We start from the raw sequence: 14,317 nt of genomic DNA, 5'->3' as shown, positions 1-14,317 counted from the left end.
TACTAGACCTTAAAAATACAGTAAGAATAATTTGCATAAAGGAAAACATGCTACTTTTCATTCTCACTGACTTGGCAAAATATGGGTGAAATGACTGCACCCAATCAATCGAAATAACTCACAGCAGAGTGACATATAAAGCACTTTAGCACTAAGAAACTGTGATTTCTTTAATGCTGGATCTTTCTTTAATGCTGTAAAGAGTGAAATTATAATGCACACATCACTTTAAAAACTGTACTACTATGGTTATACACCATCCATTATACCAATTCACATTTTCAGCAGAATCAGAAGTATCCAAGTCACCTCTATTGCCAGCTACAACCAATCTAATCAAGTGTAGCTTTTCTACCTGAATGTTTCCTCTTGGAGCTGTTCTAGTTGCGTCTGCAGCTGTAGATGTCTACGACCTGCAGGACTGTTAGGATCTTCAATAGAATCAGATTGATTTAAACGTTCCATCAAAATCTGGTTCTCGGCAAGCAGGCTGCTCTTCTCCTCTTGGAGGGCTGCAACCTGTTGTAATAGAAGTATGAACAGAAATAATTAACCTACCCAGGTACAGAGAGCAGTATTTATTCGTGTTAATAATGAAGTATCAACAGACTCCACAAATACAAATATTCAGCCTTCACTAACCACATTTCACAAGAACACACTGTATCATTTAATAGGTATTCAATTGCTATGCGATGTAACCAACATATTGCAACATTAATGGCAGAGTTACAACTCAGGAAATACAATTATTCTTGTATGTATTTCACACAAGCATTTAAAGAAAAAGTTTGTTATGGCAGAACACAACTTCATTATAATAAAAAACTACATACTTTCCCTACAAACAAATAAAACTAGCTCTCCACAGTAAAGACCATCTGCAAGCAGGCCTGAAACAGGAACACAGACCCAAAGAGCTATTTCCACTAACACTGTGAAAACAAGTAGTAGTGCAAAGAACCCAAAGTGCTCCAAGATCCGTAACAGGGATTCATATAATAACCATGACGAATGAAGATCAGCTTCCTTAATTCCAACAGTTACTCAACTACAAGAAATCTGAATTAATATTTCAAAGGAAGGTTGCAAGTGCAATACCTTTCAGGTGTGTTCCCCTTCACACTCCTCATGTCTTCCAGATCAGTATTGATTTAGTTACAGTAAGACTTAGTCTAAATCCATACACATTTGGTCTACAACAACATCTGACTGGGATTTAACTGTTAACTGGAACTGTTAGATCACCAGAACTTGTATGAGTTCTCTACTGAAAAAGTTTTACCACACAGCTCAAACCCTCCCCATATAAATGAAGTTTTGCTACTATGAATCATAAAACTGCTAACATGGCAACAAGATAAGAAAACAGTGACATTCATTCTGCTAGCACAAGGCAAAACAAAACAACTACTGTGTCATTTTCACTGCCTTCCAAAAATTATGTTTCAATATACTACTACTTATTTTTAGCCACAAATCGTTTCTCCACTTCAAAATTGATATGGACTCTATAGCAAACTTACCTGCATATCTAACTCATGACATCTCTGGGCAATTTCTTCTTTTGTCGCAAGTGCTTCATTTAATTCTTCTGTAGTTTTCTTCAGCTACCATAAACAAGAAATGTTTATGTTTTCATCACTCTCTGTGAGCCATTAAAATATTCAGAACTACATGTCTGTAAAATTATTTTTACATTTAGGTAATACTTTTGTTTTTTCTAAAAAAAACTGAGCAGTTCTGCTCACATAAAGAAAAGAAGCATATATGAATACTGTTTATATGCATCAGTAAAAACATACCTAAAAGCAATAGTTGCTCTTACATTAGAATTACCACATCTATTCTACAAATTGAGTCAAAAACTCTAGGAGAAATTGGGTCTGAAGAAATCACCAAATCTCCACACTGAAAAAAACCTGTCAACACCACTTTTCTTTACAGACACAAAGAGTGTATAATTTTGATTTTCAATCTACATTTGAAATACAGAAAGGACTGGAAGGTGGAATACAGGGAATAGACAATTAGGGTAAAATCCCTCTGGTCACTGGAAGCTACTTGTAGAGCACGATAAAACTATAATGTGACAGAGAAGCCTACCCTTCTAGAAAGGGCCACTGAACCTTACAACCACTGGGAAATATTCCGATGCTTCCCTTCAAAGACTTAATGTATAAAGACATACATCTCACTGGTTTGCAAATGAATGCAGTCAAGAGAACATACAAAAACATAGCTACAAGAAAAGTGGTCTGATAAAATAGACGCATTCATATTATGTATACAGACACAAATATATATGCACTATTATATATGATGAAGTTTAAATGGGCTTTCTCAAAAAATCATCATACCTTGCATTTGCAAGTTTATTTCCTATGCACTTGCTTATATACAAAGACTTAATTTCATCTGCAAGAATTTACATATTTCTTCAGAGAAAGTATAATGAATATGTGATGAATACAGTGAGCACCACCATACTATTCTTCTTCTCAATTAGAAAAAAATGCTAAGCATGAGAAGAAGCTAGCAAAAAAAAAAAAATACAGTTTGCAAATTTTTTAAATATATCAGACCAGGAAGGATTGTATTTGAAAAACCTCTCTTCTCTTTTTGGAGCAGTTCCACAGAAGCAGTTTTGGTTTTTTTTACACTGATTTTGGAAATAGGAGCTCAGATAAAAATATTTATTCAATTTTTATCTTTCTTTCTTTCTTCATTCCTAAAGATCTGTAACAATCTGCAGTTTTGCTTTATTGTGTCATACAGCTAGATTGGTTTTTCAAACCAACTTTTCCACAACCCCCTTTAACGATTAAAGACAGAAAGAAAAAAAAAAAAAGACAGTTCTTAATATGGCCCCTGACATGCTTTGATTGAAGGAAAAGAAACATCTAATCTTAGATACCTGCCGATCAAGGTCAACGTAAGCATCATTTCCAACAGAGACTGGAGACTCTTTACTCATCAACTGCAATTAGATTACACTGGATTAGAAAAAGCAAAAAGCTTTACTTTTACATTACAGCCTAAGTTCCAATGAAATACCGAGCTGATTTTCACTTTTGGGAGCTTTATTCTGAATTATTTAGAGAAGTTTTTAACTTCAATTTTATATATGACATATTCAGAAACAAGAACAATAAAAAATCTTCATAATTTGAAGTATTTATAGTGCTATAAAAGAAATCTTACATCATCTCTTTTTCTTTTGACAATGCACATTCTTTGTCTATGACAAGCCTACAGAACATCCCAGTAAAAATTTTACTGCAGCAGCATTGGAGTGATAGTAAATTATCAACACACCATGCAAGACCTATTTTTAATTTTTCTCTGCTAATGAGTGGCATTTTCATATTGTCATTACCTGGACTGATTAATTTATTTCACTCAACTTCAGGACATATCTATCTCAACTACTAGTACGAAGCAAAGGTGATAAAAATTCTCTTCTGGAGTTGTCTGTGATTTTCAACCTTAAAAAGTAATTCAGTACAGTGCATTCCTGAAATGCCTTATGTACCACTTCAGTGCAGGAATAGCTGATAGTGGTTTTGGCCTAGAGTATTAAAAAAAACCCAACAAAACAAAGCAACAAAACAAAACAAAAAACAACCCCAGCCAAACCCTGAAGTGCTACAAAACTGACTGATGTACTGATCAAATGATAAAGAAAAAAAACTGGTAAGTTTTTATGGTAACCTAATGATTACCTGCACCAGTTGGAAAAAGGGAAGTCAAATGTAGCAAAAGTTCTAGCTCACCAACATTCTCCCACACAGCTCAAACAAACAAGTAAGTTAACATTCTTAAAAGTTGTAAAACAAAAACAGGAAGAGTCTCGCAAATACAGTGTAACTAATTTAATAGGCATCATTACAGAACAGCACTGATGATTTTTGTCCAAACACAAAATATTCCAAGAGCTCTCCATTGACGCGATTCATGAAAGTTACAATTTTAAAGGCCCTATCCTAACCAAAACCAGGACAAAATTTCTTCCCTGGAATCTCCTGTCTAGTCTGGTAAGTCTCAAGACAGTACTTCCTTTATTCATTCTAGAAATCAGTGCTTTTGTACTGCTTCCCTTAGCAAGGTCTTTTGGGATACACTGCACAGAGTCTTCACTTCTCAATCTTGTTTATATCACTGTGTACAACTGAAAAATCTGTTTGGCATTTACATAATTCAAACACGTACACATACATTTCTCTCACTTTCCCCATTTCCTTAAATAGGATTTACCTGCATAATTTAGATTAATCTATTTCTCCCCAGCAGTCCTCCTCAGACCCTGACAATATTTGCCAAATCTCTTACATTTTCTTTTACATCTTTACAGTGACAAACTACTCCAGGAAGAAGCATTCAGAGTGTGGGCATCAAGCCCACACTTTTTGCAACAATAATTAGAAAGAACCAAGCCTCAGAGCTGTTCCCTGAAAAACTAGGTCTCGTCTTTTTCATTACCATATATAATGGCATTACAAACTTGTCTTCAATTTAGGACCCTGTTTTCTAAGCTGATTATCATTTAAACAAAATCTCCCAATCCCTCCTCTCCTTTGTGATGTTCATACACACTTTGAATACTTTATTTCACCAGCTTTTCCAGATGTCAAACAGGGATATCCCATATTAGCCGAACACTGAACTCCTCTCACTATTTCATATTCCACAATGCTGCTCACAAACACACTTTGGACACATTTACTCACTCACACACACACACACAGAGGTAAATTCCACCAGCTAAGTCAGCACTTTCCAAAAGGCAGGTCTCCTGCTGCATGCAGCCTGCAAGGGTGTAGAACAACACGTCCCTAAAAGCTGCCACTCCTTTTTGGCCCTCACACAACTTCCTCTCTGAAAAACCAGCTCAACAGGCCTGTCCAAGACTTAAAAGGAATACAAGTGACCACACAACCCACTAGAGGCCACTGTGGTGTCACTGCTTTCGATTATTTGCCATAGCCAATAATACAACCTCTATTTTCTTCAACAAGTTTTGCAATTTCTCCCAAAACATCCTGTCCTTAAGAACCCTTAGCAGAAGAGAGGACATTATCTGGAATACCATTAGGTACTAGAGATGCATAGTCTGGGTGTACCTGAACACACAGTGAATGTGTGAACTTCACACCATGAGGGTACATTGAGAATATCATGGGGAAATGCGAATGAGGCACCAAGGGCAAGAGACACAGATACGTGTGTAGATGTATCTCAGAGGACTCAGTGCAATAGAAAGCACCTTGCAATTGGATAGTCTGTGGTATGTACAGTGGAAAAGCTTAAGGCAGAATTTAAGGGACTGTTTTGTGTTCAGTAAAACAAATCAGACAAAGAACAAGAATGAGATTGCTAAATAACTAAAAAAGAACACAGGAATCCAATTTCTGATCATCAGTTAACAATAAAATAATTTTAAGAAGTGGGATATAGCTGTAGAATTATCATGGCAAAGGAGTGGTTCCATCTTTTCCCTACACATCTCCCCACATACTGTAAATATGTAAATACTTCATGCAAAAAATGTCTTGACCACGCTCTCCTTCAGGACTGCCTGTACACAGTCTCTCCCCACTGAGAAGCAAAAACTTTACCATAAATAGCACAGCCAATAGAGCACACAATTCCACTCACCTACCCAAACTTCTCTCTCTCCAGTCAGATTTTTTAAAAATTTCAAGAAAACTTGCACTGAATTCTATGTTTTAAGATTCCATACAGACAGGTATATCAACTTAAAACACATACTACACTATCCATCCACCTAAAAATATCGTACAAGAAGCTCATCTAGTTTCCCCTATTCTTGACTTTGTTTCTGGTCAGTCAGCATTCTCTGATATTACTGAAATTTAGAGTTGCAAAATGCCCATTTAATCAGTTACCTGCTCAATGGCACATCAACTCTTTCTGCATTATTTATTACTAATCCTACAATACTAGTAGGTTGTTAATAATTTTAAAGCAAATTTCAATATTGTTGTCTTCTATATATTTCCTTTACTTAAAAGCTTGCAGTCAGAAGAAATTCATTAAATGCTGATCTAATTTCAGAGCTTCACATGCAACCTGCAACCATTATACTAGAGTATGTGGTATTGGGAGGTGTGGATCAATGGCAATACTTTTGAGTTTAGAGGGGCAAACTTTATTTCATTTGTATTTCAAATAAGTCAAAAGCATAAAAAGCAGAAGGAAGTGGCCATCTCATTTTTCCTTCACATCTGTGAGTTTTCTTCAGGACCTGACTACAAAGAGCATAAAGGTTTACCTTCACAATTCTGCAGCACTGGAACTGGCTTTCATTTCCAACTCATCATTTAGTCTAAGTATAGTATAAGCAACTATATTCACATGTATCTTTAAAGGAGGATGATGTGCAGAGATTATAAAAAGGGAAACATTAAAAATGTGCTTTCAAATTGAAGTAATTGCATTAGGCCTCTACAGGAGAAAGAATAGTCTGCTTAAGAGCTTCCCAGAGTGAAATAAACAAGCACCTAGCATTTACAGGCTTGCTCTTTTTCCTGTTTATCTTGCATAGAGGTCAGTCTGGATTCTAAATCATGCAATTATTGGGACAACATGACAATTCTTACACTTATTCGTGTAGTTTCATAAGAAGTAGCTGTCATTCCCTGTTAATCCTTTACATCTATGTTTTTTCAGGCTCATAGCTTCGGTATGATATATTGCATAATACTTGTAGGTCTGCTAATCCTGTATTATTAAAACCTTCAGTTTTTAACTGCTTTCACTGTAAAATGTCAACAAGCTCTGTTGTCATAGATACATGAAGACTAGGGAAGGGGTAAAACCTATCACAAAACCAGCATGCACGAATTACCTGAATTATGAAAGCTTTTTTTCCCCTACATATGATTTTGCAAACACCGTTGCTCTATTTAGTTCATGATTTTAAAATCCAAAACACTTATTTTATCTGAAATGCTTCTACACTTCATAATACTGTATAAGTTCACTTAAGTGTCCACAAAGCAGTATCAAAACCTAGCTTCTGTACTCATGTTCTTTTTCTTAGAACATCTTTATTTTAGTTTTTAAGAGTCATGGCTATATTTGACACTGTACATCCTTTAAAGCAGCAGGGCTTTCCTCTTCCTCCATTTGATAACCACTCTACCTTCAGTCTATCTGCTGATAGACCCAATAAAATACTTTCATATCATTTCCTAACTTATCAAAAATAGTTTTACTTCAGACAAGACAAATCTTTAAACAACCAGGACAAAATAGAGGAGAGAAAAGCCCCACAAAACAAAAAAGTAGAAGTAACACCATTGGTGTTACCCCATAAAATAAGCACCTTTTCCTACTTCCCCCTTGGCAAGTTTTAACACTACCACTGACACAATTCTGACTCTCAACTTGACTTCTAGAGAGAGCTGCTGAGTGATCAAATTTAGAGATATTCTAAATAGCAAAGGCAAACAATTTATTTACCTCAGTTACCACCTTCATCAACAATGAACCTAGGCATATTTTAAATATTTAAATAAGTGAAGAAAATAAATTATTAAGAACCACAGGTTAATTAAAAATGAAATAACAATATAATTTAGCATATAAAATGCTGCTTCTTCCATTGAAAAATCAGCTTTAAAAAAAAAAGGAAAACATAAAAAAAAAAAGGAAAACATGTTCTACCTGTGCCTCACGAAATATTTTCATGAGTAAGATGATTTACCATAACCAAAAAAGCATAAAAAAAATTTGTATGCGCTCAGCTGAAACAAAAAAATTAATTACGTAATACATCAGTAAAGTTTAGAGAGGTCTTCTGGCACACCTAATTTTGAAGACTACCTGCAATGACAAACGCTTTGAAATGTCTGGATTAGGTGACATAACAACTTTTCAATACGCATGTATAGCTAATATCCTACACACTGCTTTTTCTAAGTCACTTGGATTCTAGGAGCTGTTATGAGTTTAGAAATAGGAAATAATAAGAAGAAACAGAAACACCTCCTTACAAAATCTCATTAACTTTGACTGCTTTAAAGATTCTTCCTTTATCAAACTGTGCTGGCTATGATCTAACTTCCAGAATAATCTCCATAATTTTGTCAGCCACTGAAGTGAGACAGGCCTCTAACTGATAGCATCTTCCTTCTTTCTTTTCTTGAAAACTGGAATAATATTTGCTAGCTTCCATCTGACTGGGATCTCTCCAAACTCCCAGCCCACTGAAAAATAATGGAGGCCTTGATCTCAAAGTGTGTCAAAGTCTGAGACAACTTCCTGCCTCTTCATTAAGCACTTGAGATCCTCCTCATTTGGTCCTGAAATGCCTTCAATTTCTAAGCAGCTTGGAAATTAGAATCAAAATCACTTAAAACTGTGCCAATAGATGAATAGTAAGCTTTTTGATTCACTGAGTTTTAAAAATCTGTTCCAGAATAACATACCCTTACCCTGTGATTTCTTCCTACTTCTAGTCATCAAGTCAGATAAAGGGCACAAATACTAAAGAAGTTCAAAGTTTACTCATCAAATGCTGAATACTGTTGGCTGCTTCAAGTCTAGCTATTTTTTCAAATAAAGAAGACCTTCATAAAAATCAAGTAGATTTTCAACATAAAGAATGAAGATAAAAGAAGGTTTTCTATTTCAAGGTGGTGCAAAAGACAGTGATGCTGCAATTTGGCTTTAATAAAAAACACTAGAAAAATCCACCAAAACACTGCATGTTACAGTTACAAAGATTACAAAAAAGTGAAATATACTGAAATTCCAGCAAACTGGTGCTTGGCAGCACTGATTGGAGGATGATTTAGACAATGATTCTTTTGATAATTTCAAAAATCCTCTCTGCTATGTTATAGACAGCAGTCCACACACAATGAATGCACGACTGCATGGATATAGCACCAATCAAAGTGATGACTGAGGACAGACTACCTTGTAGGCTCACTGATATTTCTTTCTCTATTCAGACATTACAGACATGTGAAACTGCTCTAAAGCGCAACGTGAAATTTAGTTTCTCTTGTTCAGGTTCAGAAGAAATGTGATTTCTAGTGGTTTTCTGCCTTCCCTATTGAGTGGCCTGCCTTGCAGTAAACATCTGTAGACTGATGGGCATTTCTCTTAGAGGCAGTTTGGACTTGTAAGTTACAGAGGAGTTTCAGTGGCTAACACTGTGGTTTTGATTTACCACAGAAGAGCACTTTTACAATATGCACTGAAGTATACTCACTGTGTTTTATAATTCATATATGTTCATGTTACATATCATTACCCCACTCATAACACTACAGTTGATAAAACAATACTGTTACCCAATTTTCTTTGTTTTCACTTGTCTACTTTATTACTTCATTTAAAAAAAATTAAAATTAACTCTTTATAAAATATTGTAGTTTCAAGGTACAAATTTTGACATAAATACACAGTAACTGGTTATCCACGTAAAATCAATCTAGCGCGCTTCAGGATTCACAGGGTGGGGAAAAAAAAGGGAAAGGGAACCCAGTATTAAAAATATCCAGAAGTTTCAGTCTTCTAGATTTAAAGAAAAGTGGGACATTCAACCAGAGTTCCTTGACATAAAGCAAGACTTTTCTAAGGAAAAATAATAAATTTTTTCACTGTAAAAAGGCAAAATCTATGACCCTTATTTTCTTTACTTCCAACTAAGTTTTTCCTAAGTGGGAAAAAGCATACTACCATAAAATAATGAAAGACTGAACTTCTACACACTATGGGCATCCCAGCATACCTCCTGAATGGCTGTCATGACAACATGTTGAACTGATTCTTCCATCATCATTATGGTCTGGATGTACTCTGAAAATAAAAGCATACTGAAATGTCAATGCTGCAACTCAAGCCATAGAAGGTAAGATCAGAAGCTGCATCCTTCCTTCAAAACGACTAGATGCCATGGATGACACTGAAATGTATAATTAACAGCCAAGTCCCAACCCAACAAATCCAACAAGATTTTAATCACAAGCCTGCTTAGACACAAATCCAGGCTTCTTTGAATTCTATAACAATGAAAAAAGTACATGATTACCTTTTTTCCTCCCCTGTCATTTCATACTTCTGAAATAACTACTTTTATCCTTTTCTCACTTTGTTCCCAAACTGTTCAGGCTTTTGAAATAAATGACCCATGCATAGGTTGTTCTTTCCTCTAAGTGTAACAATAACAGCCTGCCTTCCTACAGCATTCTCATTTCAAAGCATTTTCACATTCACTTTTGGCGTTTGCTCTTTTTTTTGTACTACATTGCAAATTAAGTCCCCTCCACTTTTTAAGTTTTCAGCTATAAGTACATGTGAGTAAAGAGCAAAGGGGACACAAGAATAAGATGTATATCCCGCTTGAAAATGACAAACAGTGACTAAAAAGAAAGTAATTTTATACAAAACTGAGATGACAAGAGGTTTGATAAACCAGTTATTTATGTATTTGTGAAGAACATTACTTCTATTTTAATTAACAGAACAGCCAGACTACTTCCTGGTTAAGAGAACAGAAGTAATTTCCGAAGGAGAAACTAAGAAAATTGGAAACGGGAAACTAGCTGTAAAATTAAGATGCACTGAGCAAGAGGAAGATAAAAGGCATGAAATCTTGGCAGCCATCAAACCCAAAATAAGCTAAATCTGGAAGACTTTCAAGTATTTAGAATAAACGTTTGCATTTGCTGTTACCTTCACCTGGCTTGAATTAAGTGATATTTAATGTACGATAGTAATAATAAAGAGTCTGTACCCAATGTAAGTTTAGAACATGAGATGTAGCATACTTTAACAAACACCTCAATTGCTCATCATATCCTCTCTGGCATCTTCAAGAAAGATGAATGGATCTCTATGGTATTTGTGCCAGTCAGAATTACAGTCAGTGTTTTGGATTAGAGAGGCAGGAGCCTCCTTCAAGGACTGCTGAAGTGGGATTCAATCATCTGGCAACTGGCCTGAAAGTGACTTTTTGAGTCACCTTATTGTGCTCCACCTTCAGCTGCTGCTCAGAAGGGCATGGTTGCCAACATTATTTTTTCCTATTTGCCAATGCCCTAGAAACATCTCAGAAATTACAGTATCCCAGATCATACCAGACTTATCTTCAGACCAAACAGTCATACTGATGGCTTTCGGCCGTGTAGTAAGATGCTGCCTGGAATGCATCTGTACAGTCAAAAGTCATGCTGAATAATGCAATGATCACATTTTTTTATTCTTAACTATCCTGATCTACTTCATAATGGTTAAAAGGTGGGACCAAGAATTTTTTATTTGTAGACTGACTTTTCAGTTCAGCAAACCAAAATTTAAAATATGCATGGAAGTAAATTCAGTTCCAGTCTGAGTCTCTAAAAGTAGTGAAGCTTACACCAAAAACCAGTTGCTATGTATACAACAATATAATGTCATCATTATCTAAAAAAAAACCAATCTGGTTCTGACAGAAGCCCAAGAAATACAATTTTTCTCCTTATTAGTTGCACAATAACCAAGAAAACATATTTTCCAAATGTATTACCTTGCTTCTGCTCACAATTCACAGCACATCCCAAAATAAGCTGAAGCATTCTCCCAAGTTCTGCAGCATCAGCATGCTCTCCAATCAGGTTAACATCAGGAAGAGTGAAGTCATTTATCTGTTGCCCCAGAATCTGCATAAAGACGAAATACTACGTGGCTGCATCACTGCACATACACATATCCATTTATTTCATACAGAGATGATTCAGAATCAACAACAGCCAATTCACTTGTACTTTACCATAGTTTTGAATACATCTTCAAAAATTGTGTAACACCTAATATCCCACTACAAAATCATACTGTTTGATACAAATAATATCTGGGGAAAGACAAACATGACTGTCTCAAATCACAAGCAACTACTAGATAAAGACTCCCATAGCGTTATCTAGAATCTAAGATTCTTTCTCTTCAGATAAGAAAGCTAGCAAAAGCAGGCCACCACATAGCTAATTAATTTTTTAAAAATAATTCTATTAAAAACATCCAACTAAAAACACCTCCTGTAGCAGAAGATATTACACACAAATCTGACATTTCTTACAATTACAAAGTCAGAAAATTAAATGTTTCACCTACACAATACATATATCCAACAATGACAGGTGACAAATACAATACACCAAAAAACTCAGATCATTAAATCTCACACTTTCAGCAAATCTAAGGATATCTGGCAAGTTTTACAGCTAAAAAAGCTGTTCCATGGAAGAGAATCTGAGGTAGTAGTACAATGATATGTAATTAAACAGCCTACGTGCAGAAAGAAAGAAAAAAACCCGCAAAACAAAAGCTCATGTGAGTTGCAATTAGTGTTATCTGATTTATCATTAAAGATCATTAAGGATTAATGACTGTCAGGAGAAGGAACTAGACAATTCTGCTAAATTGCTCTTTACTGAACAGAGGGTTGAAAATATGAATATGAAATTTGGAATTTAACACATCTCTGACACATTAATTGCAGATAGAAAGAAACTAACTTCTTAAACAGAGTGCAATAAGGAAACAATGACTATATAGAAGGAATCAATCATGCGTTTGCTGCCTGCTCTTTTTTGTGCAATACCCAAGAAAAACAAAAATCAGGTTAAGGCATTTACAAAAAACATAGTGTATAGGAAGAATGCAAAGAAAATAAGCCATTCTAAGGTTTAGTAATGTGGGGCTTTGTGGAAGTGTTGTGGTTTTGTTCTGAGTATGTACGGTGTGTTTTGTGCTGAGGAATGGTAGGATTTTAAGCAGTTTTCTCAAAGAATTAATTTCAACACTACCAAAAACCTCTGTATACTTTCAAGGACTGAAATTTACTGCTGTTGGAAAAGACTTTCTTTACGTCAAAAAAATTCTGAATTCATCAACCATAATAGAAAAATATTACCATCATATACAGATTGCAGTAATAGAAAATGCAGTATTTTTTAATTCTGATATGCATTTATATATTGATCTGTAGTTCCTGAATTTCTTTCAGACACAATGCTGGGTTTAAGTTAACAATACTACAGTGACTTTATAGTCACTGGCAATAAAACTCTTGTTGAGGAAAGCTGAAAGGAAGAGGTAAATTGGCAGGCACAACGAAGAAGCCAAGGATCTGAAGGTATGAACAGAGTTTGAAATGAACAAGATAAAAAGATTAATTAAAAAAAAAAAGAACCAAAAAACCCATCAAAAGCCCTGAAAGAAATATGAAAATTAAGGATATACTCTACAATAACTGTTTTGAGATGAAAAAAAGCATTTAACACATTTTTGAAAAATATTATACCTTTACCAAAAAAATTAAAAGTTTCCATTCCAGAGCAGCAGAGGTCTGCACCAAAATTAACTGAGGCAGAATCAAGCATGAAAGCTATAAATAATTAACTTAGGCTTCTATACTTAAATGGACAAAGCATTTGTACAAATGTAGCATTTTTACTGATTGCTCTTCTGAGCATGATACAGATTTCTAAATTTTTGAGGATGAACAAGACTAACATACACATTCAAAGGTTTTTAGTTACATCAGGTAAAATCCACATATCTATATTTTTGTAGCCAAGCAGGGCATAATATTGAGGAAAACATAAGAAGAATTCATTAGTAGAATCCAGATTCCCTCTACTATCACCTCCAGCAGTGCCTCAGTAGGAAAAACACCGACCTAAACCAAAATCCTGCCAGATTTATAAAGGTGCATTACCTTTACAGAAATTAATCAGCCTGAAATCACTCAAACTTGCCTAAAAGCTTCTGCACCAGAGACTTAATCATCGTACATACTAACCAACTAAAAAGGAGCTTGTATCACTTTGTCCTAGTAATATTAATTTTCCATAACAAAAAACTGATCTGTTTCTTTTTAGTGTTTCCAGTCATGACCAGCTTGCTTAATCACCAGTTTTCAACACTAATTTAAACATGGATACCTAATAATTTACTGAAGATGAACTCCCAAGAATAATTTTCTCTTTCTGAAGTACTTCAATTTATTAACAAATAACCTAACCCCCATAGGATTTATAAGAAGATACTATTTTGAAACAAACAGTGTCTAGAACATGCATATTATGGATTTTGTGCTGCTGCCTGTACAGATTAATTTGTCTCAAACATCACTGAAAGCGTATTTCAGCTGAAGATTCACTACTGAAAGAAAAAATACTGTCTCCTCTGGAGAATTAAGCACTGAGTTTGCTCAAAATAAGTGAGAATGGGCTGAGTCCAATACCCCTGAATTAAAATACTTCATTTGAAATTGTAATGTCTAGAAATGGTCTTT

At 35.0% G+C, this 14,317-nt stretch overlaps 1 protein-coding gene across 3 annotated transcripts in view; it reads right to left on the bottom strand.

Moving 5' to 3' along the window:
- The window catches only part of HOOK3 (hook microtubule tethering protein 3), an 89,802-nt gene that overhangs the window by 39,533 nt on the left and 35,952 nt on the right, over positions 1-14,317 (bottom strand). For all 3 annotated transcript variants that reach the window (XM_079331277.1, XM_079331276.1, XM_079331278.1), the window contains exons 5-9: positions 11,546-11,678; positions 9,770-9,837; positions 2,918-2,980; positions 1,527-1,610; positions 356-519 (exon numbers count right to left, since the gene is read on the bottom strand). In XM_079331277.1, the coding sequence (XP_079187403.1) occupies positions 356-519; positions 1,527-1,610; positions 2,918-2,980; positions 9,770-9,837; positions 11,546-11,678 (512 nt within the window). The remainder of the gene's footprint in view (positions 1-355; positions 520-1,526; positions 1,611-2,917; positions 2,981-9,769; positions 9,838-11,545; positions 11,679-14,317) is intronic.

The sequence above is a fragment of the Erithacus rubecula genome (assembly GCF_903797595.1).
Source record: "Erithacus rubecula genome assembly, contig: SUPER_Z_unloc_2, whole genome shotgun sequence".
Taxonomy (NCBI): domain Eukaryota; kingdom Metazoa; phylum Chordata; class Aves; order Passeriformes; family Muscicapidae; genus Erithacus; species Erithacus rubecula.
Note: the sequence above shows the minus strand (reverse complement) of the source record. Positions and strands in the feature narration are given on the sequence as shown.